General features: G+C 39.3%; 1 protein-coding gene across 1 annotated transcript; it reads right to left on the reverse strand.

The window, feature by feature from the left end:
- Nucleotides 1-1,025: 1,025 nt before the first annotated feature.
- LOC122070406 (succinate dehydrogenase subunit 6, mitochondrial) lies at nt 1,026-24,495 on the reverse strand. Its single transcript, XM_042634544.1, has 3 exons — nt 24,193-24,495; nt 19,442-19,544; nt 1,026-1,462 (listed from the first exon to the last, which is right to left on the reverse strand). The coding sequence occupies exons 1-3, from the start codon at nt 24,394-24,396 to the stop codon at nt 1,311-1,313; spliced, it is 459 nt and encodes a 152-aa protein (XP_042490478.1). The 5' UTR covers nt 24,397-24,495; the 3' UTR covers nt 1,026-1,310.
- Between the last annotated feature and the right edge of the window lie 940 nt (nt 24,496-25,435).

Consider the following 25,435-nt stretch of genomic DNA (forward strand, 5'->3'; position numbering starts at 1 on the left):
AATAAGAATGAAAGGTAATAGTCAAGGGAAAGATTAATCACAAAACATGAGTAATACACTTATATTAGGTATGGTGGAGAGTTTGCAATGGGTTTCTATTGATATTTGGAGGGATCTATGGATTCCTCAACGGCAACAAATGTTTATAAGGACTGCTACGACTCCAGCTCCAATGTTTCTGAACTCATTAACTGTAGGATTTGCAATTTAATCTGGCTTTTTTTTTTTTTTTCAAAGCTTCCCTTACCTCTAAGATTCCATTTGGCCACTACAATCCATGATGATTTTCTGTCCTGTGCCTACACCAAAAATGTTTTATTGACCCCAAAGATGGCTACTTAACTTTTAAGGTGATCTTCTGGTAATCTAAACTCTTCCGGTGGCTTTTACCTCCAATCAAACGCTGGAGTTCCTGTTCGGCTAAGTATTATGGAAAGCTATGTAACATCCCGAATTTAGCTGTGCCTTCAGGCTCTTTCTGGATATATACATGGGATATATTAACTTAAACTATTTCTCTTTGAAGTGTTGTAATAATTCTACAGTGGGAGTGATGGGTTTCTTGGTGTAGGAAGCTGAGGGTTAGGGGTAATAGGAGTGTTGTTTTTTCGGTTGTTCATAACTTTCCGTATTCTTTTATTTCTTAATACGATGTTCTTTTTTCAGGTGTTTCCTGTAGGGAGTGTGACCCCTACACGAGAACAGGACCAATGGGAGCATGTGTGAAAGCATCAACAGCACCTTACATGGTGGCAGGGCAGTCATTTCGCCGCCACCCCCTTTATGTCTGGGTGCAGGAGCCACACTCCCCCCAGTCCTTTTTTCCAAAAAAAGAATCCAGGTTTGAATCAAAAACCAGGTTCAGATTGAGAACAAAATGGTCCAAGAATGTGTAGATCACCACGACATTGTATGCTTCTTCAGGCTCCTGTAAATGCGACCACACAACATACGTTGACAGGCTATCAGCGCATGAGTACATCAGTTTGGACCCTTCAAAAGTACAGACATTTGGAATAATAATCTAAACAAAGGTTTCAAGAGTTGATATATCTGCCAACAATAGGACAATAGAAAGACAAGAAAGACTTATTTCAGAAAGGTACTATTATCAAGCTGGAACAAGTTTTCACTGCTCCATCAAATGAGAGCATAGAAACAAACACTTCTTAGGAGTAAAAAAATTCACAAATTTATCAGAAAAAGAAGAAAAAAAAATCACAAATTAGGAAACTTTGTCTCTAAGTTTCTTGGTCACCACCACATGATTTTCTTATTGGGAGAGGATGGAGGATCATCATATGAATCTATCACTGACTCTCAGTTTTGTTCACCCACCAGTCCAAGAATTTGACCTGAGCGGACATGGTATCCAACCTGTACAGTTGTAGCCAGTGGTTTGCAATTTCCTGACCAAAGGTCCAACCAAAGACAGCTCCTGCTCCGAAGGACAAGGCAGCACCTGCCATTCACATACATTTTTTTTATTTTCTTAGAAGTCAGAAGAGAATTATATTCAAAGGAAATTTAGTTTAATCCAAATTCACTTTTAACGAAAGAAAGTACAAATAAATATATATTTCCTGACATGACAAGACCAAGGCTGTTGAATGCTTGATGAACCTACATTGAATGATAGAAGCCAGAACAGAATTACAGCAGTATCCAGATGCAACATTAGATGACTTTAAAACTTTTAACTCGACCTCTTATACCAGTGAATTATCTTGTGGAATCCATGGTATTTATAAGATAGGTAGCCTCTAAGGCCATGATAAATCCACATACAACTAATGTTTCACAACCTTCCGCCAACTGCTCCCACCACCCCCCTCTCTCCCCACAACACATGGAATAAGAGAAGCAATAAACTTGGTGAAACTGGCAGCAACATAAAACATAAGATAAATTGGAAGTATTCATGATATAGGAAGCCCACGGTAATGGATTTTCTGAACTGAACTACAAGGAAAGGTAGTGGGGAACAAGGAAAGATTGAATAGGGTTTTAAAATAATAAAAGAATTTATGGGAAGAATAGGAAATCAGGTACTATTATGGGACTGTGAAGTTTTTTATATATACATTGGGGATCGACTACGTTAAACAGACTTTTTTCTTCCTATAGTAGCTCTTGCTTCGCCCTTTCTTTCTGATGCAGATTCTTTACCAAACTAGGCTTATTTTAGTAGGAACAAGCCTAGGGTTGGATTCCATACATGTTGGGCATTTGATCCCATGTGTTTTGAGTGTAATAGACCACTTTTATGGACCTAAAAGAGGGGCTTTAAGATTGTATACGGGATTACTAGTTTGTTTCCTTTTTCATTAGTTTGACTCAATTTAAATTGTTAGTCTTTGTTTTCTTAGGAGTCAAGTTATTAGTTGAGTCAAGTCATTAGTAGTTAGTTTCTAATTTCAGCTAGTTTCTAATTTCAGTTTTTTGTTTTTAGTAAGTATTGTATTAGGAGACTAAATTAAGGTTTCCTTTAAGGAACCTTCTATTTTGTAATTCCCTCCCCCATCAACATTATAAGTAAAGAGGATGAGGCTCCTATAGCCAAGAATGAATTTGAGAAACAAATTAATGGTTGTTGCTATTGTCTTCTCCATGAAGAGTTGTCTTGTGTTTGATCAAGGCTGATAGAATTGGTGTTTGGACAAATTGACTCTCTGTGGTGTGAAGCCTGAGAGATTCTTCTTCTTTGTCTATCAACCATCCAAGGTGTTACAGATCTGTCCTAAGTAAACAGGTATTTAAATAACTTTTTCTCTCAATTCTGTCCAGAGATGAAGAAGGTTCTGTGAGAATTTTTCAGGTTCTGCCCAGGTCAACCCAGCCAACAGCTTGGGCTGATCTTCAGGCTGGAGATTCCCCTCAACTAGGGAGAAACTCGATCCATCCCTGAGAGCCATCTGAGACCTGGTTATCGAAATATAAGATTTCTCCTTATTTTTGTCTTTTAGTGGTCTGTATTGTCCAGAACTGAGATCGATAGGTCTGATTTAATTCCTATTGTTGTTTTGGGCTATGGTTCATGTTACTAAGCTGAATTAAACCTAATTAAAGCCTTTGCAAGTTCCTGTTATCAATTGTATTGATCTGACCAGCAACACTTTAATGTTGAGATCGATGGTTCTGTTCCAGATCTGAATTCTGTTTTGCCTGATTTGTTTCTGCTATTATCCTACTTTTGTTGTGGCTGTTCTTTGAGAGTATCCCACTGGTTTTGGGACTAGGTTGGATTGTCAATTCTTGTTCTACATTACTTTCTCCATCAATCTCTCTTTACTCCTCCTCTCCTAACTTTTTCTCCATAGGTTCTGGGTGTTTAGAAAATTTGTCACAATATATAGCTACAACTTTAAAATAAATAAATTCTATTAATTCCAATTAACTCTAATAATTGATATATATATATATATATATATACATATGTATATATACAGGGATAATGTTTTCTGTCCGGGAGCGCAGCCCCTGCACCAGCGCATGGGCATATAGTAGTGCATGTAGAAGCATCAACAGGCAGGCTTCATTGCCTTTCATAGGGGGCTGGGAAGTGGCAGTCATTTCGCCCCCCACCCCCATGTGTCTGGGCACAGCCCCCATACTCCCCAACAAAAAACATTTTCCTAAATATATATATATAAGGGAGCTTGAGAACCTGGAACCTGGCGTCGACACCAATTTTGCTGAACTGCCTAAAACTCAAGCTACCTTAATTAGGGAGAGAGTGCTCCTTTTATAGATGAAGGAGGTTCATTTGAATTACATTTTGGTTTAGGATACATTTGAATTACATTTCATTTGATACTGTATCAAATTAATTACATTTGTATACTTGAGATGGCATTTGAGGCGTATTGTAGGCGCCGAAAGTCACTTTAGGCACTGTTCTTTTAAATTTGCATTTGAGGAGTAATTGTAGGCGCCGAAAGTTGATTTTGATTGGAAATTTGGAGTCTTCTAAGATCGCACCACGGCATTCCATGTGTCAAAGACACTGTTTTCCGAATCAGATTGATCTAGAGAGATACCAAATTTGACTAAGCCTGGTATTGACCTGACTATCCTTTAACCAGGAATAGTAACAGTACCACCTTGCCTCATAGAGGTCGTCCGTGGTTAACTGACTAGATGAATTAACGACCTCATCAGTCGGCCAGTTTAATCCGTCTTGGCAGACGTTACAGACCAAATTATTTTTGTGTCGAAACTTTGAAGGCGGTTCGTCAGGATCTTCGACCCGCAGTTTTGAATTTGTTGGAGGATGAAGCCTTAGAGCTGGGGGGGTCATCATCAGAAGGATCTTGGGCCATTTGTTGAGAGTGGCAGCGGGCTACCATAGAGCCTTTGATGGAGCTGAGGCTGTAAGCACCGTCACTAGATTCATCATCTGAATCAGAGCCGAGTTCGGCAAGGCGAGCCAAAAGAGCCTCCTTTTCACTTTTGACACTTGATTTTGACGAGGCCGGAAGGGTTGGAACAGGTTTGAGGCCAGTGAGGCTTTGGATAAGGGTTGTTTTGTCATATTTGGAGGTGTCACAGTTATCCCACCATTTGACATGGAAGACTTATCCCACCATTTGACATGGAAGACGCAGGAGAGAACCGGGGTGACCCAATCTTGGGTTTGGAAGTCAGTGATCTCATAATCCCAGAAGAGGATCCAGGCTAGGAGGCAATGGAGAAAAAACCGTAGGAGATCAGGTTGGTGAGGTCAGAAAATTTGGAGTGGTTCATGAAGTTGGGTGGGAAGAATGTCAGTCATAGGGCCATATTGATCCCACCACCGGGGAAACCAGAGAGGAGTTTGGTTATTAAATTTGTAATCAAAACAGAAAAACCAAGAGTGCCGGTTAGTCTTGCTTTGAAAAAGGAAAGCTTTGTACCATGCCTCCTGGTAGTCATAATAGGTGTAACCTGCAGGAGTATCTGTATTTGAGAAGTTTTTTAATGTAAGGGGGTGGTTATTCCAATCTTTAAGGCAAAGAATTTTGCAGATGGTTATAGTTGTGTGTGTAACCAAAGATGGATCATTTTTGTCAAAATTGAGTTTGAGTCTGACGGAGTCAGTATCTACGAGAATGTATTCGTAGAATTCTTGGGTTTTTGCTGCGGAAGGGGAATAAAAATGCCAGCCTTGGAAGAAGATTCTTTGAGCAATGTTGAGGGGAGACTCAACATAATTTTGGAGGACATCTTCGAGAGATCTTCTTTGAGAGGTTTTTCAAAATATTGGTTTTTGAGCTTCCCTTGGGCGGTTTGAATAGGTTTTGCTTGGGTGGTTTGGAGACTAGAACTGGCTTTGTTTGTGGGGGCCGAAGAGAGAATAACGGCATGGGAATAAGAAAGGTTTGAGGAAGCCAGGTGAGATCTTTAGGTAATAGTTTGATTCAGGGGGGCAGAGGTGCCGTAGCTGGATTTGGAACGAACTAGGGAATTAGAGGCCGTGGATTCTTTGGGGGGAGCCATTTTGATAAGGTATAGTTTTGGAATTTGGCCCTGTAAGAATTCACGAGTAAGAAAGTCAGGGACTGAATTTGATTCTCCTTTAATATATTCAATTTGAAATTCAAAAATAGAAAGTAAAGCTTGCCATCAAGCAAAAATTTGCTTTGAGACAAGATTTGAAACATCATTTTGCGACGGTGTATGTACCTTTGGACTGTTGGGAGGAGTGGCAGAAGAGTGTAAGACCACGTTTGTGCCCAACTTATGTTGGAGATACCCCTTCGTATCACTAGATCTAGGATGTCTACCAAAGCTCTCGGAGGTCATGTTCCAGTGCCTCGACCTCTTCAAACTATTTTCCTATCAGTTCTCCCCCGAGGACTCCTCCACCTCTCCTCCAAACCTTTCCGGTTTAAACTCCGAACAAAATGTTATTCATGGTACTTACGAAACTTCCTCCTCTGTTCCAGATCTTTCCCAATCTAAACAAACTCAACCCCAATCTCCAACCTTTTCCAACCAGCTGTCCTTATGCTTCAAATTGACAATGAATTTCAGATCGACAAACCATTACTCATAACAGATTTTGAATCCCCAAAAAATAACCAAAAACGAACTTGGTTTTTCTCAACATTTGATCTAGACCAACAAGCCCAAATTCGCACAAACTAGTATGATTTTATGACAAAACTTAAGACAAATAGCACTGGTCCAAACTGCTTCACACAAGTCTTGGATCCTTAGTGCTGGTCCGACAACCTCTGCTATCCATCCCCCGATAGATAGCATCAAGCATATCTTTAAAAATACAGAAATCACTGCTTCTCCTTTCAAAATAGTTGAGCAAAATGACCCAAATAGAAAACTAATTGAGCAATCAAATTTTACAAAATTTAAGTCTTCAAACCTTAGACGACCAACTCTCCAGAGTTGAATGTCTTGTCCAACCAAAACCGGTGTCTTCATTACCAACAACCCCTCTTCTCCTTCAATCCCTCCTTTCAAACCATACATTATACCACAAAAGCAACAAAGTCAACTTAATAAATCATTTTTACTTGATCAAATTAACCATCGTCTCGCAACCTTGACTGCTTCCGAGACACCAACACAAAATCAATCCACGGCTGAATCTGCTATTCGTCAGTTTCTAACCCTTGATGGATATTCCTCGGGTTCCTCATCTAGTTCTAACTCTGAGGTCCCCCATGTTAATCAAATTGGTCAAAGTTCAACTCACTACCCGGTCTTTCCTGACCTCCAAATCGAAGCTAGAGGAACTGCTCATCAGGCTTCTTACCAAAGTGAAATCATCTATGAATGGAACATAGATGGTCTCTCCAAACATAGTCTTATGAATAAACTCCAAGAAATGACTATGGTTAGCAATGCTCACCGTATCAAAAATACGGTTGACAGTGTTGTTGCCACTTTGCTCATTTCTGGTTTTACCAGCCAACTTAAAGGTTGGTGGGATTATGTTCTCACCGAAAATCAAAAAACTAAAATCCTAACTGCTATTCAAACTACCCCTGACAGTACCCCCTTCTTGACACCGAAGGAGATCCAATTAAGGATGCTGTTAATACCCTTATTTTCAGCATTGCCAATTATTTTCTTGGAAATCTTTCCCAACTCAAAGACAGTACTGTGGAACAACTTTCGAATCTTAGGTGTAAAAAACTACACAATTTCAAATGGTACAAAGACACCTTTCCTAACCAAAGTTCTTACTAGACCAGATGCCAATCTCCCATGTTGGAAAGAAAAATTCCTTACTGTTCTCCCAACCCTTTTCTCCGAAAAAATTAAACGTCTACGCAAAGAAAACGACGGGATTATTCCCTATGATCAAATGACCTATGGTCAAATAATTAATCTAATTCATGAAGAAGGTTTAGCCTTATGCACTGATATTAGAATAAGAAAACAAATTAACAAAGAAAATAAATTTTATAAACGTGAATTAGGAGGATTCTGCGAACAATTTGGTTTTGCTCCTCTAAAGCCTCCATCTAAGCATAAACACAAATCCTCTCGAAAATTCATCAAATCCATATAGCATAAGTCTCACAAACCTTTTACAACTCCTGAATTTTACCAAAAGTTTACTAAAATTCCAAACTATCGAAAGCACAAGAAGCCTTTTAAAACACCTAAAAATCCTCAAATTTCATCTCACTCCCAAAATTGCTTTCGTTGTGGTAAACCTGGCCATATTGCAAAATATTGCCGTGTCTCCAAACGTATTAATTCTTTACAAATTTCTGATAAAGATAAAACCCAAATACTTGCCCTCTTTCAAGAGACAACTTCTTCATCATCTTCTGATGAACAAAACTATGACAACAAAAATCTCAAAATAAACCAAGTTCAAGCTTCTAAGCATTCAGTTTCCAGCTCCACCGATAATAACAATTTCCAAGCTTGTGCTTGCGATTCTTGTATTATTGGTCTTAGCTGCGAAGATTGTGCTCCCAAGTCTGTACGTATGCTTAGGCCTCTCCCCAAACAAATATTTTTGAATATATAGACAATTTAGCAGACCCCGAACACAAAAGAGCCTACCTTGAACACCTCAAACAAAACCTTACCTCTCAAAATTCTCCCCAACCTTACAACCTACAAAAAATTATGCAAAAATTTGATAAGCTTCAAAAATCTTCTTCTCCTGACCATTCTTCCCGAATACAAACCCTCGAAACTACTACTGCCACACTGCAGTATGAAATTAAAAACATCAAACAACAACTATCCCTCCTATCTCGTCTCCCAAATCCACACGTCTCTTCTCCGAACATTGCGTCTGCCCCAACTGAACCATTCACAAATCCCTTTTCAAATCAAGAGCCATCTTCTGGTTTTATTAGTACAATTTCTTGTCAAAACTGGTATATCCACATTACCCTTGTGGTAAATGCCTCTTTCAAACTCTCTACCATTGCCCTTGTTGACTCAGGTGTCCAACTTAACTGCATCAACGAAGGAGTCATTCCAACCCAGTACTATGAACGTACTACCCAGCGGCTTACTACTGCAAATGGGTCAGGGTTAAATGTCCAATACAAATTATCAAACACCCATATTTGTAACAATGGGTTCTGCCTTCCCCAAACTTTTCTCCTTGCCAAAGATCTTGACCTAACTATAATCCAAAGATCTTGACCTAACTATAATCCTAGGACAACCTTTCCTTGAAATGATCAAACCTTTCAAAATTACCCAAGACTCTATAACCACAAAATTTCGAGGACAAAAAATTATTTTCCCATTCTTACATGCTTAACGTTCTATTCCTCCACATACAGCCAAAACCAGAGAACTAAATTTTCTCCAAACTGAACTTACCCACCAAAGAATTTCTGATCAATTATCTCATCCCAAAACTATCCACCAAATAGAACAGCTTCATTCCAAATTCGAACATGACCTTTGCTCTGAGGTTCTTGATGCCTTTTGGCATCGTAAAAAACATATGGTTTCTCTTCCATATACCAAAGATTTCTCTGACCTTCAAATCCCTACTAAAGCTCAACCTACTCAAATGAACCAAACACTTTTAGAAACTTGCAAACTAGAAATTAATGACCTTCTTACCAAAAAACTTATTAGACCCAGTACCTCTCCTTGGAGTTGTACTGTCTTTTATGTTAACAAGGCCTCTGAAATTGAAAGAGGCACCCCTCGATTGGTCGTTAATTACAAACCTCTTAACGGATGCCCTCCAATGGATTCGTTATCCCATTCCCAATCAAAAAGACCTTTTACAAAGAATTTACCATGCAAAAGTCTTCTCAAAATTTGATATGAAATCTGGATTCTGGCAGATCCAGCTTCATGAAAAGGACCGATACAAAACTACCTTCACAACCCCTTTTGGCCTCTATGAATGGAATGTCATGCCATTCAGCCTCAAAAATGCTCCTAGCGAATTTGAAAAAATCATAAACGACATCTGCAACCCCTATGGACAATTTACCATTATCTATATAGATGATGTTCTAATTTTTTCAGATTCGGTGGAGCAACATTTCAAACATCTCAGAATATTTTACCAAATTATCAAAACCAATGGTCTTGTCCTTCCAAAACGAAAAATGAATTTTTTTCTCACCAAAGTCCGTTTTCTTGGACATCTAATCGAAAAAGGCACCTTAACCCCCATTGATCGTGCCATATCTTTTGGTAACAAATTCCCCAATCAAATTCTTGATAAATCTCAGTTACAAAGATTCCTGTGAAGTTTAAATTACGTTCGTGATTTTTTTCCCCAAATTGCTGAGCCTTTGTATCTCAGACTCAAGAAAAACCCAGTACCTTGGTCCTCTTCCCAAACTAATGCTGTCCAACAAATCAAAAAATTAGTCTAAGAAATTCCTTGCCTTTTTATTCCCCATCTTGAGGCATTTAAAATTGTTGAAACTGACACCTCTGATATCGGATATGGCGACATCCTCAAACAACGACCTCCTAATGCTACCAACGAACAACTTGTCCAATTCGCCTCTGGCATTTGGAATCCCGCACAAAAGAATTATAGTACTATTAAAAAAGAAGTCTTATCTATAGTCCTCTGCATTCAAAAGTTTCAAAATGCATTATTAAACAAACCATTTTTGGTTCGTGTCAACTATAGTGCTGCAAAATTTCTCTTGCAAAATGATGTTTCAAATCTCGCCTCGAAACAAATTTTTGCTCGATGGCAAGCTTAACTTTCTATTTTTGAATTTCAAATTGAATATATTAAAGGAGAATCAAATTCAGTCCCTGACTTTCTTACTCGTGAATTCCTACAAGGCCAAACTCCAAAACTATACCTTATCAAAATGGCTCCCCCCAAAGAATCCACGGCCTCTAATTCCCTGGTTCATTCCAAATCCAACTACGGCACCTCTGCCCCCCCGAATCAAACAATTACCCAAAGATCTCACTTGGCTTCCTCAAACCTTCCTTATTCCCATGCCGTTATTATCTCTTTGGCCCCCACAAACAAAGCCAGTTCTAGTCTCCAAACCACCTAAGCAAAACCTCTTCAGCCTAAGAGAAGCTCAAAAGCCAATATTTTGAAAAACCTCTCAAAGAAGATCTCTTTACTATCGAAGATGTCCTCCAAAATTATGTTGAGTCTCCCCTCAACATTGCTCAAAGAATCTTCTTCCAGGGCTGGCATTTTATTCCCCTTCCGCAACAAAAACCCAAGAATTCTACGAATACATTCTCGTAGATACTGACTTCGTCAGACTCAAACTCAACTTTGACAAAAATGATCCATCTTTGGTTACACACACAACTATAACCATCTACAAAATTCTTTGCCTCAAAGATTGGAATAACCACCCCCTTACATCAAAAAACTTCTCAAATACATATATTCCTACAGGTTACACCTATTATGACTATCAGGAGGCATGGTACAAAGCTTTTCTTTTTCAAAACAAGACTAACTGGCACTCCTGGTTTTTCTGTTTTGATTACAAATTTAATAACCAAACTCCTCTCTGGTTTGCTCGGTGGTGGGATCAATATGGCCCAATGGGGACATTCTTCCCCCCCAACTTCATGAACCACTCCAAATTTTCTGCCAACACTTCCAGCCACAACCTCATCAACTTGATCTCCTGCGGTTCTTTCTCCACTGCTGCCTGACCTAGATCCTCTTCTGGGATTATGAGATCACGGACTTCCAAACCCAAGATTGGGTCGTCCCGGTTCTCTCCCGTGTCTTCCATGTCAAATGGTGGGATAACTGTGACACCTCCAAATGTGACAAAACAGCCCTTATCCAAAGCCTCATTGGCAGCCTCAAACCTGTTCCGACCCTTTCGGCCTCGTCAAAATCAAGTATCAAAAGTGAAAAGGAGGCTCTTCTGGCTCGCCTTGCCGAACTCGGCTATGATTCAGATGATGAATCTAGCGACGGTGCTTAAAGCCTCAGCTCCATCAAAGGCTCTATGGCAGCCTGCTGCCTTTCAACAAATGGCCCAAGATCCTTCTGATGATGAGCCCCCCAGCTCTAAGGCTTCATCCTCCAACAAATTCAAAACTGTGGTTCAAAGATCCTGACGAGCCGCCTCCAAAGTTTTGACCAAAGAATAATTTGGTCTGTAATGTCTGCCAAGACGGATTAAACTGGCCGACTGATGAGGTCGTTAATTCATGTAGTCAGTTAACCACGGACGACCTCTATGAGGAAAGGTGGTACTGTTACTATCCCTGGTTAAAGGATAGTCAGGTCAATACCAGGCTCAGTCAAATTTGGTATATCTCTCTAGATCAATCCGATTCGGAAAACAGTGTCTTTGACACATGGAATGCCATGGAGCGATCTTAGAAGACTCCAAATTTCCAATCAAAATCAACTGTAGGCGCCTTTCGGCGCCTACAGTTACTCCTCAAATGCAAATTTAAGAAAACAATGCCTAAAGTGACTTTCGGCACCTACAGTACGCCTCAAATGCCATCTCAAGTATACAAATGTAATTAATTTGGTACAGTATCAAATGAAATGTAATTCAAATGTATCCTAAACCAAAATGTAATTCAAATGAGCCTCCATCTATAAAATGAGCACTCTCTCCCTAATCAAGGCAGCTTGAGTTTTAGGCAATTCGTATATATGGGAATGAGTTCTCTTCCAGGAGTTTGGCTAAGAACCACCCAGGCAAGCAGAGTCTCAGTTATTGGATTGTGGAGATTCTTAGTAACCACTGGATTAAAATACAATAGTATATTATTCAGTACAAAAAAATAAGTCATGTAAAAATCGGTTCATTACTTTTATCGTTTCCTTTTACATAATTATTAATCAAACAATAAAAGCAAGAAGGAAGGGGCAAAGAGGGAGATAGGAAGATAGGAATGAAAACCAGAAATCTCTTGCTTTCTATGCGGTGCAATGTTATCTGTGTCTGCATTTTTTTTTACAGAACCCAATGTGTCTTGGTATGTTAATTGTAACACGAGATGTAGAACAAGATGTAGAAGAGCCTTCTTTGAATTTCAAGTCTTGAGGTATCAACTTCTTTTGCTCCTGCCTTCATAAGGAAAAGAAATAGGAAAGGTTAAAAAGGAACGTAAGCAGGAAGTCGCTTTCTCAAATCTCCATCTTTTGTGCCATTTATTCTTATCTTCCTCCATCTCACCTTCCCTATAAACTCAACAAATCACCATATCTGCTGAGCAAGAGATCAATGGAAAACCCTCCCTTCTATCGGTTAGTTGGTTCTCTTGATTGATCTTCTTCATCATTAACTTCAGTACGACTCTGTTTTTAAGTAGGAAATGAGCGATCCTAAATACGCTCACCTATATACTGCCCAAGGTACCCTGCTTACCTTTTAATTTTGGAAAATCTTGTATAGCTTACCAGATGGGTTGTCATGTTTTTTTCTTTCCCTCCCCATTCTGAGATCTCACTTGGCCTATGTAAGAGATCTGGGTGAGGATGACGAGTTTTATTTCTTCCTCTCCATCAACAAAAATTGAAACCAGAATAAGAAGTCAGCAGAACCCAAGCTTCCAGAGGAAATAACATAGAAAAAACTGAAGCTCTATATAGGCCCCAGCACCGCTCCAACTCTCCATATTCAACAGCATTAGAATGCTGAAACCAGGAGTCCAATTGATGCCCATTGCAACCGGTGCCAACAACGATTGAATGGTGGAATCAATGACGAACAAAAGCAGATTGGAAGCTGAACAGAGTTGTAGAAAACGACCCCCTACCAATCTTACGAAATTGACGGAACTTGTTCCCAACCATAGTTTTTAAGGCGTTGCTAAGGCGACGCCTTACTAGCGCCTTGGTGCTGATGCGGTCTAGAGATGGTAAGGCAGTGCTCCCCCTTACTGAAGTGGCGCCTTATGGGTTTTTTTTTTTTTTTAAACACATTTTAAAATTACTTGATGAAGATATCAAATATAGATCTTTTATTGGTAGGTGTATGATTTTGTTAACACTTGAGATGTATGGGATCAACTTTACTCCACCAAAAATAACCAAAACAAACAAAACAAAAACACGATTCACAAACAAGGTTTGGATTTTGTCAAGGGTTTTAAGAAAGGGCTTTGAGAAGGAATCAAGGAACAAGGAAGAACCACTTATCTAGGCGACCATTTTGCTCCGGCAGCGGTGAGCTTCATTCTTCATTGACAGGAGTAGAAATATAGTTGATGATCTTAGGGTTTAGGCACTCATTTTGGCATCATAGAGGTAAGTATAATAAATATTTGTATTTTTTATGTCTTCTTTTCTTTATTTTTATAATTTTGCTTCATAATTATGTATTTATATTATATGTTAATATGTTATGATGATTGATGATTGATGAAGATGAACTTAGTTTATTCACTTTATTGATTTGTTTTCTTGATGAATATCTTACATTGGTATGAATATGAACCTTTAATATTTATTTAACATATGAGTAATAGGATTCAACTAGGATTTGAGCCAAATAGATTGGTTTTATAAAAAAAATTACACAGGAACGCTTTAGTCAATAAGGCGACGCTTTATGCCCGCCTTATCGCTAAGGCACTCCGAAAGACCCTCAAACGCCTCCGTCGCCTTACCACCTTAAAAACTATGTTCCCAACACAAGGCTCCATCAACAAAAATTGAAACGGAATAAGTTTCCAGAACCTGAGCTTGCAGAGGAAATAACACGAGAACAAATAAAGCCACCTAAATGGTCCCAAGCTCCCAGCAATTCACGTCATCCCCTCAAATTTTCCAAATTCAACAACATTATTTGCTGAAACCAGGAGTGCAAGTGATGTCCATCGCAACCGGTGCCAGCAACAATTGACTAGTGAAATCAACAAAGAACAAAAACAGCAGGGAAGAAGACAAAGTTGTAGCTTACGTTGGGGAATGTGAAGGTCAAAGGGAAGCTCGGTTTTATACCTTCTATAGGTATGAATTATGATATTTGCATATAATTGAAGTATAAGTTGAATCCAATGACTATTAAAAATCTTTCACAATCCAATGGCTGATACCATCTGCTTGCATGGAAGATTCTTAGCCAAGTTCCCGGACAGAGAACTACTTCCCTATATATATATATATATATATATATAGAGAGAGAGAGAGAGAGAGAGTGAGAGAGAGAGAGAGACACTCAAGACAAGGACCAACAACAAAGTTGTAATATCCGCTCCCAAAAGGCAGGGCAAATTTAGAATTTTCACTTTGCGTGAATTATATATATGGATATTATTGTTGATTTAGTAAGCCCCTAGTTAAAAAAGAGGGAGGTCTAAGGTTTGAATCCTACTAATGTTATTAGAAGGATTTTCTTTTTGAATATTTTGCTTGGCCCCTCTTGTACTAACTACTAAGTACTCACTAAATATTAGTTTACAAGAATTGTTGTATGTGACGAGTGTTCCTCTTAGAATAGAATCTTGTCAAGTTGAAATTTGGAAGGTAGAGATAAAATAGGAAACTATAGAGGAGTGGGAAAACTGTGTAAGATAATAAATAAGGGATAAAAGAAATAAAAAGAGAGAAAAAGAGGAATTTGAATAAAGGAAAGAGAGTTGGAGAGAGAGAGAGACAGAGAGAGAGAACGGTTGGGAGAGATTTCTCTCTACCCACAAACGTGAGAGTGAGGGAATAATTCCTCTACTCCAAAATTGTGAGAAGAAGAAGAAAAAGGAGAAAAGAAATAAAGGTTTCGAATGGTTTTCAAGGTAAAAGGTTTTAACCCTATGAATTAATTATTTTGTTTATATTCTACATGGGGATAGACTATGATTTAAAGGTATGCAAATTCAGATGACGAGGTGATGAGAGAAAATAATATTTTTGGCTGGTTGACAGTATTTTCTACGTTGGATAGAACAGCAGTCTGAGATTGTTCATATTATTGAACATAGTTAGGATTGTTTCATGGTCTGAAATAATTATTGAGAGTACAAAATGTGTTTATAGGACCTTCTAAAAATTTCATTAAATATGGAATTAATTTAATATATCAAAAAATTCATGTACTCTGATAAGTCACTAGGCAGTTTTCTGTACCCGAGAATGGAGTGGTGACAGAAGGATATAAACTTTGATTTTTTATCTAATTATTTGACATAACTTTTATAAGTTTTTCAAATTCCTAAAAAAGTTGGAAGTGATTTTGATTCAGGAAAGTGGATTAATGAGTTTTTTAAATTTTTTTTATTGGACAAAATCTGTTACAGTCTAGAGACCCTTTTTTGGGAGGGGGGATTGATACCTAATCTAAAAAGGTCTTTCTGATATGATTTTCGTATGAGATTTATATATATTAGTTAGGTTTCAAATCATTTAGAGTTCCAAAGATATTTATTTTCTATTTGTCTCTGTCAATAGACAGAATAGGTTAAGGCAGATTTTCAACCAAATTATATCGAAAGATACAAAGATTGTTCTACTTTGAGTGATAAACGAAACTGATATTTGGAATAACATCAAGGTGAGTGAGACCCCACAAAACTCTAGTGTTATTTTTATATAAACTCTTTTCTTGATTTTATTGTAAATTGGATATCATGTATTGAATGACCATGATTAAGAGCGTGACGTTAAGGACACTATCCAATTCTGAGAGCCAAAAGCTTTCTGCTCATTTTTCCATTGTGGTTGGGTATGTAGACCGAGGGGTGAGGCAAGAGCGTGACGCTAAGGAGCGTGGTTTCCCCTCCATATGAGCCGACTACCGGATCCGAAAGCCAAGAGCATGAGTCCCATCACAGTGTTCGGGTCCGAGAGCCAAGAGCTTTCTGATGACTTTTCCATTGTGATTAGGTACCCGGACTGGGGGTGAGGCAAAAGCATGACGTCGAGGAGCATGGATTCCCCTCTATAAGAGCCTGTTACCAAATCCAAGAGCCTGAGTCCATCCCAGTGGTTATGATGTATGATTTGATATATGATTTTAGCAGTGCCACACAAAGTGTGGCCAACAAAGGGCATAGATTAAGGAGGATCATCTTTCGGCGAAGAAACCTCAGCATCTAAATGAGAATCATCGGACTATAGGGAGATCGTGCCTTCTTCTCGGTCAAACATGGACAGCAAGATCGAGTAACGGTTGAGCCCAATGGTTAATAACTGGCGGCCCGAAGGATCCAAGGAAGAAGGTTTGGCGGGAAAAAATCTGCCTCAGTGGGGAAGGGCTTTGCCATATACAGCGCCGTTGCTTTGTCCGGCCACGAGTGGTCAGGGGAGAGGGAGATCTGGCCAGCTGGACTATATCTTCAACCAGAGTATGAAGATGACTTAGGCAGTGGGGCATGGCTCACTTTAGGAGACTGGAGCACAAAGCTTGGAATGATGGCCAAACATTTTACAAATATCACAGTGTGGGGGAAGCCACTCATAATAAACTTGTTGATCAAATGAGTATCTTTCTTCATCTTTAACGGTGACATAAGACGGAGGAATTTTGTTTACTGAGATTTCAATGCAAATTTGCACAAAGGCCAATCTATCCATAACTTTAGTCCTTAGATCCGAGAACAAAGGTTTGCCAATGATAGACCCAACACCTTGAGGGCACCAATAATAGAGAGGAAGGTTAGGGAGAGCCACCCAAACAGGGATGGATTTGAAGTCAACCTTGCTGAAGACAGTGAATTGATCCCAGACCCTTAGGAAAATGGGCTTCTTACCAACAAGCCAAGGACCTCCTTCCAGAGCAAATATCTTATCTTCTTCTAAGGAGAACTTGAAAATGAAGATACCATTGTCCAACATGAAGGTGGAGAGCTGGCCATTGATCCTCCATTGCTTGAGGAGAGAGGCTTTGACAATATTGAATGGCGGCCTACTACCCAAAAAGTGAACAATGAGGCAGTGTTTCCATTTAGCGATTTCGGGGTCTAGAAGCCCGGAGGGGCAAACACTTATTATCTTGTTGTTCTCAAGGAATGGGGGGGAAAAGATCAGGATATGACCATCCATGGAAGCAGAGGAGGAGGGACTGGCTATAGAAACCCAAGGACGGGGGCAAAGAGGAGGACCAGAGGAAGGGTTAAGTGCAGGGGAAGGCTGAGGGGAGGTAAGAGGGTTGATCATTGATGGAGAGAGGATTAGTGGCAGGGGAGGAGGGGAGTGGATTCCCAACGTTTTCCATAAGGTTGAAGATTAGGGAGGAAGCATGAGAGAGGTTGGAGCGTTTTTTATTGCAGTAGTTTTTAGGATTTTATTTTTATTTTGGGAATATTTGTAATCTCTTATTTTGGGTAGCTATTAGACAAGTAGAATTTTCCAATTTTAGTTTATTGTGTTTCTATTTTATTAGTCTAGGATTTAGGAAGTAATTAGGAGTTTCTATTTCAGTTTTAGATTTTAATCAGGAAGTTTTATTTTGATAAATAGGCTTGTAACCCCATTCAATGGGGTATGTTTGAGAATGAATTAAATTGAGTTGATTGTGCTGGGTAGGCACTTCACCGTGGTCGTGTGACTTCCATCCCCCCCCCCCTTTTCTGGTTTTCTTCTCAGTTTTTCCTGTTAGTTCATTGTAGCACCCATCGATCTCTCTACCCTACTTTTTTTGCAGTCTAAATTTAGATTGAAGGAGGCCCTCCATTGGGCGATTGAAGCCCCAATATTTCAACTAAAAAGAGGATCCGTGCTGTGAGAAATAAAACCTGCAACTCAGGATAATCAAAGGTACCACCCAGGTCTGATTTCAGAGGAATAAATCTCCCATGGTTGCTGATTATTGGACCCATCAGAGCATGGAAACAGTAGGGCTTTGGAGTAAGAATCTTCACCTGAAATCTCAAGTCCAGCAGGCCAAAGATGAGGGAGTTCTTCCCCTCTTTCTTCTGCTGGGTTCCGCCTCTTGTCTTGACTGAAGGTAGAAGACAACTCATGATTCCTTATTTCTTTAGTTTATTTTTCCTTTCCCTTTACCTACTACCCCTCAGTCCCTCTCTTACCTAATAATTACTTGTTGCCATCATCATTTGTCCCCTTCCTAGTTTATCCCTAGTGAATAAATCAGACCCCTCTCATACCCTTTCATCCTATCCTACATGACACTCTCCCTTACTTTTGACTTTATGCTATATTACGATTATGCGACCCTTTATTAGAAACTTCAATCTATTTACGAAATTGCCATTATTCCTTGATATTTGAGTTATTAACTCTTGAGTGGGCCCATAAGAGATCCAATTCCAGATTTGGAACACGGATCCACATCAGCAGCACTGCAATCTCATTGTCCACGTTGAGTAGCGGTGAACTGGAGAAGACAAGAGGTGAAGAAGGGCTGAATCCACTACCCCACTGCGGTTGATGTTGAAGTGTCATATCTGTAGTTACCTAGATGTCCTCATGAACTTTTTTTTTCATTTAATTTCGTGTTTAATTACTCATAATATACAATGAATTGATAAGGGTAATTATTATTTATAAAAAACTATTATTTAATCATAATTTCACAATTAGTTTTAAACGGACTGGATAATATCTAGCCTGAAATTGAAATATCCATACCCGTTTTCAATTAGCTTTAGAACAGATTCAAACTGTTTCTGGAAACCAATTTTTCGAATATGGATTCCCCTAAATGGATACAGACACAAATTGAATATGGATTTTCAACTAGTCACTTACATCCCTAGCCAGGGTTAGTATCGAGGCTAATGTGCCTAGGCTAGGCTAGGATTGACACCAATCAGGCTCAATCCCACTACAGTTCCACCCTTAATTCTGGACTTCCTCTCCTTGTTTACTAATCTAGAGTCGAGCCAAACTTCAATAGACTGGTGAATCAAACAAATTAAGGAGAGTTCCAAATACCTTTGCTTTCATGTCATACATCTCATATCTTATAATAATTAAACTTCAAATAAGAGACATGTTTCAAAGTTCTCTCTCTCTTTATGAGAGAAAGATAGCAATTCAACCATCCCATCTGCAAGAATGACTCCAGATAAAAAGGTGGTAAGAGATATGGAAAAGGAAGGTTACAACAAACAATACCATGAGGGCTCCTAGAATACTTCCAAGAAATTCCAGCAGTCGAAATTGCTCCAATAATACTTCCTGCCGCAGCAAATTTTACAGCTTCCCTTGCAGTCTTCAGCTGAAATGGCAGAATAAAGGCCAGAATATGCATTATTTAATGACTTCAGACTACATATAGAACCGGAAAACACATGTCAAACTAGAAGAAATGATATCGTCCATAATTATACATGCTCTACGGAAAGAAAGGAACTGAAGAGCATCAGATAGAAAGCCAAAAGAACTACCAAAATTATGTCTGGAGTAGGACATCATCTGAAATGCTCTATTGATCCGCTTTAATGTTTCCTATCCTGAATGTCATAGTTTTTACACCTAGGCTCTATAACAAATAGGATTTAAGGTTTTCCTATACCTTCCCGCATCACAACTCCATCAAAACCATGTCTAGAACAAAGCTCCTATAATGTAAGGTAGGTTAACCCTAGATAAACAAATCCCAATAATAAAACAACTCTCAACCAACACAGATTTGAACTCAAGAGTATAGAGTCACAATAGAGCCTAGAATAGGGCTGAATGGAAATTCATAATTTACAGGTCACACCTGATCAGAACAAGTCCTAAGACACGGCTGGAATTCCACCAGCAGGGCTGAATCAATGCTGGAAGTTGGGCAGCAGAGCACCAATCGATCTCCCCAGAATCATGGTTTTGCAGAGATGGAGAGAGAAGGCTGCGGCTGGCTTTTGGCTGGTTAGATAGACTCCAAAAGCAGGTCGAGTATCTCTTGTAGTGACTCCAAACCCTCCAAAGGGCTCTAAGATCAGAGTTGCAGAACTGGGGCTCCAAGGAAAATTGATCAGGTTTCCAAAACCCTAACAAGTAAAATTGATTTTGCTCTTGGTGGCTGGTTTGCATTCTGATCTTCTACTTGCATCTAGGCTTTAAGAAGGCTACGGCTGGCTTTTGGCTGGTCAGACGGACTCCAAAAGCGGGTCGAGTGTCCCTCTTGTAGTGGTCTTCAAACCCTCCAAAGGGCTCTTGCCTCTTGGATCAGAGTTGTAGAAGTGGGGCTCCAAGGAAAATCGATCAGGGTTCCAAAACCCTGACAAGTAAAATCGATTTTGCTCTTGGTGGTTGGTTTGTATTCTGATCTTCTACTTGCTTCTAGGCTTCAATAAGGTTTGATTCAACACTCTAATCACCCTTTGGAGTGGGATAGTTGTGGGTGGGATAATGGCTATCTCAGCCTGGGCCTCTCACCCACAGCTATCTCAATTGTTATTCATCCTTTCTCAGGAGATTGGAGCTAGCATAGGCATTTAATTGTGTAAAATCGATACAATAGCCTCTCTTAAATAGAGAGTGGAAACTTACAAAATAGAAGCTAGTTCCAAAATAGGGAACGAATATAGTTTAGCAACTAATCTCTAACCTAAAGGCTAAGAAATCATAAAAGGCAACTACTAGAGACATTCTAGAAGACAAACTCAATTTTTGCAAAGCATCCTTCACCAGTCAACCATAAGGGACAAAATCACAGCTGTAAGAAGAAATCGCAGGCAACGAAGGAGGTCTTCTGGACAGCTATACTTGGCTGGCTCGATTGGCAATTTGAAGGGCCTTCTAGAAGCCCCAAACAGGAAAGTAATCTGCACTAACAAAGGCCCAAAAATAGAGGACCAGCTGGACTCGATCTCAGCCCATGGGTTGGCTGGTTTGGGCCTTCTTCCTCCTTCCTCCTTCCTCCTTCAGTAGTGTAGCCCAGCATATGGCTCTACATCATCCTATAGTTTTTCTATATCACATTAGCATATCAAGATACAAAGCATGCAAGAAGCAACAAAAACACATGTTCTACTAAAGAGTACTTTATGTTTTACAGGATGGCAGATCACTTCTATATCATGGGACATAGAGAAACATAAAAACATTTAAAAATCTTGTTTTGATGCCAAAGACCTGAGAATGTTTCAGTAAGGAGGAATGATATGATTCATATTGGAGGACTTAAATGAGCCAGGAATAGGCCTAAAATGACTGGGAGAAATGGTTAAGAAAGACATGCATAGCTTAGTACTGGTAACTGGCCTTGAATAGTGTTGATTGGTAAAAGATCCATGTAACAGACCCTAATTAGTTGAGATAAGACTGAGTTGAGTTGAGTTGAGTTCGATGCCAAAAGCATAGTGCAAAGAGGTGCAGCTATTGCATGCCCAAGCCCAAATTTGACGTGGCATTTCAATCCTATTCAAGAAAACAACTCCCCCCCCCCCTTCAAAAAGAATAAAATAAAAAACCTGAACCTCATTCCAATGTTGAATAGGAAGTCAGTACGCAGCTATATCTGAACCCTTGCAGAAGAGTCCTACAGTCAGCTAAGTTTTAGCTGAATCAACATATACTGACCATCTGCCGGTTAGCTACACAGAAGTCGCTTAAATGCACTTGTCAACTTGTCATTTATTCATATCATCTCTTCCAACTAAAATCTCAGATTTTCAGATTTGACACCATTCAGAATAACCAAGAAATCCAAATTCAACTTGATGGCATTTCCAAGCTATTAAAGGAACAAAAAAAGTGGGGTGGGGAAGAACTGAAGCTCAGTTCAAGGCGGTGGCGGTATAGGTAGAGGTGGAGGTGGAGGTGGTCGCGGTGGAGAGAGTCGGGTTTATTGGGTTGGTTTTTGTTACAAATTTGTGCAACTGTTTTTTTTTTATAAGCAACATCAACTCTGTGTTCTCCAATGACCAGCAATTTTTTTTTTTTTTTTTTTTGGTTCCTCATCCGGTTCATTCTTAAAAAAAAAAAAACACAAAAACAGACCAGAAATCACATCACATACATGTTCTGTTCCAAATTTATTCTGAAAAAACACACACACACAAGACAAGAAGATAGGGAGAGCTAAAGGAGAGATCTGGTAAAATATGAGAGGACATATCTGATCCCAATCTGATGGCTCAGATTCAGTAAGGACTAACATCAGATTTCAGTATCTGAAATTCCAGATTTGTTGTAGAAAATAAAATAGCCTAAAACAAGAGAGGGGAAAGAGAGATACCAGATCAGCTAAACCAGCCAATCCCAAATAATTTGCTATGACCAGCACACAATCTCAAAATCAATCCACTGATCAACTTGTGTAATTGGTGGGGGGTGGGGGGGAATAATCTATTTACAGGAAAGAAATAAAAGAAATCAAAACAATGATTTCGTTAGGACTCCAGACAGCTAGGTTATCCTCCAAGCTATGGACTTTAGCCAGGATCGGAAGAAGCGTATTCCAACTATATATTGACATCTCCGCAGAGTCTCTGCTCCAAAATCTCATCACCTTGGAGCAATCTCACCAATATTCTGTAAAATATGTCACAAATTATGCAATCTTCATGAATGATCTCATCAATTCTCCTAAGAATGTGAAGTTTCTGAAGAAGGATGGGATTTTTGAAGAAATATGGGACCTGCAACTGATTAATTATGTAGCAAAATACTAATTTTCATGCACCCCCTTTACACCATACATTTTGGGCTTTATGTTTCAGCCTAATATAATTAAAAAATACCAAAGATCAAGCCCAAATCAATCTATTAATAAAAGCAGGCTTATTTTTTAACCGGGACTGCATTAGTTAATTACAAAGTTAATACGCAGTTACATCTGAACCACTGTAAAGAGTCTTCCAATTAGCACAACGTTTTTCTGAATCAGCATATCATGGCCATCTCTGTGACAGTAATACACCTGTCATTCATTAACATTATCTCTATCACTAAAATTTGTAGGTCTCCCCCACCCCCAACACACCCCCCCAAAAAAAAAAAAAGAGAATAACCAAGAGATCCATATATAAGTAAACCCAAATGACTTTGAGCAGATCCAAGCATACATCACCTAGAAGGAAATTGTACAAATCAAAAGAGAATGGAGGAGAGGAACTTCCTCCAGCATGTATCAACGAAAAATTTAACAATAACCCCTACCAAAAAAAAAAAAATAGAGGGAAAACATGACAAGCCACTTAACGGTAAACCATAACTTCTCCTATAAGTATTAAGTGACAATTTTTAAGAACTCAGGCTTTCCTTCCTAAATATAGCAGTAAATTCTTTACGCATCCCATAATGATGGCTTGTGATCATCTCAATGAACACCAGTCCCTTTAAATCGAAGAAAGGAAATATCTTCTACCATAGTGTGTCAACCCAAGAGGACCAAGGCACTACCTTACTCCTGAACAAAAGAGAGCAATACATCAGCTTGGTTTCTAGGGGGCATTACCAGATCACTCCTCCATAACAGAGGAGTCCAGCTCATGTCCATTCTCATTGTCTTTTTTCCCTGTTAATACTTCTAATTGAAAGATTGAATGCGGGTCAACTGAGTCAGAGTTTTCAGCAACAGCGATGATAATGAAAATTTTTTTAAGCATTTACATAACTATTAAATTTAAAAAGTTCTCAAAGAACATCTGATAAAATACAAATTTCCTACACTGTAGAAGAGTATGCCAACGAATCACTAAATTTAGTATAAAACCCTATTGGAAGATCAGGAAAATAAGAAAAACAACAAAAAAAAGCTCGAATTTCGTCGACAACGAAAGATGAATAGTACAGACACGTATCAACAATAGAAAACGCACAAGCTATCAACTTAAAACAAAAATTAGAGGTATAACGCAGAATAGCCATAAACTGAGTCAAAATGGAAATCAGATACAGATCAATTCAGATGAATCAAGAAGAAAACTTACAGTTGGGCCATGAACTGGTTCGGAAGCGATGAATTCCTCAACATCGGAATCCGACCATGAAGGTATCGGCTTTTCGCGTTTCACAAACTTGCTGTAGTTATCGAGAAAGGCAAATTTCTCACCCCAATAGCCTTTCCAACCTTCGAAATGGCCCCGGAAAAACGAAGGCGATGAATCTGCTGGGGAATTCGAGCTCTCAGCCATCAGTTAAAATCCTTGTTCAGCCCTCGTCGCCTCTTTCGGCTCTGTTATATCTCTTGTTTTCTCGATGGTTGGTATAAAATGAGTTTTTTTTTCTAACAATAAATAAACTGAGTGCTGCGAACTTTTTTTTTTTTTTTTTTTTTTTTTTGATAAACGGGTGCTAGTTAGGACTTAGGAGTTTGGATGATGACTGAGGAGAATATTCAACAAACCGGACAACATTAATATTTTCTTTTGTTGGGTGTAGGAAATCGGACAACATCAGTCACCGTAAAGGTAGATAGTTGCGCAAGTTCAACAGAGCCGGGTTTTAACCCTAGCCCAACTATGTTCCATTAACTTGCGGTCGGGTTAAGATACCTTACCCAAACCCAGTCTAACCCTAATTTGACTTTGACTTAGACTGGGCGAGGTTGGGTTAGCCTTGATTGACCTTGGCTATCCCTATTTTTGAGATTTTAAGGATGGGGAGGATTGGCTAACCTCAGTTGGCATTGGCTCCCCACCAACATCACCAACATCAACATTCTACAAAATATAATTAATCCGTTATAATAATGAAGAAAACATAGACTCATAATGTTACACCCGTGTCTTAATCCGGTCTAATTTGAACTGTTGTGATAGACCTCGGATCAGAGATCGAAAGTACGATCGGATTTTGGCTCGCGGCTGCACATTGCCGAAAGGGTAGAGATGACCCCACATGTCCGTACATTGCGTGCCTATCTAACTAGGGGATTCATACCTTCCGATCCCAGACAGTAAGTAACCCGACTCCCCACACTTGATTTTCGGCACGCATCATAATTGTCGAAAAGCCTTGGGCATGTCCGAGGGCAACCACCAGTGCAAGACCAACCTTGGGACAGCAAGTTGTCAAGACAGTTGTCCGAGGGCAACCACCCGTGCGAGACCAACCCTAGGACAGCAAGTTATCAAGACTGCAAGTTGTCTTGACCACCGAAAACAAGCCACCGGAAGCAGCCTGGGCCTGAATCCGATGCCTGTTTCCGGCAAGTTAACAAATACTGTCGAG

Source organism: Macadamia integrifolia, unplaced genomic scaffold, assembly GCF_013358625.1.
Source record: "Macadamia integrifolia cultivar HAES 741 unplaced genomic scaffold, SCU_Mint_v3 scaffold906, whole genome shotgun sequence".
Taxonomy (NCBI): Eukaryota; Viridiplantae; Streptophyta; class Magnoliopsida; order Proteales; family Proteaceae; genus Macadamia; species Macadamia integrifolia.

Coding starts and splice junctions, on each gene's coding strand:
- LOC122070406 (XM_042634544.1), bottom strand. CDS start 24,396: ATGGCTGAGAGCTCGAATTCCCCAGCAGATTCATCGCCTTCGTTTTTC. Junction 19,545..24,192: donor AACCAGTTCATGGCCCAACT/GTAAGTTTTCTT, acceptor CTGCCATTTCAG/CTGAAGACTGCAAGGGAAGC. Junction 1,463..19,441: donor GTATTCTAGGAGCCCTCATG/GTATTGTTTGTT, acceptor TGTGAATGGCAG/GTGCTGCCTTGTCCTTCGGA.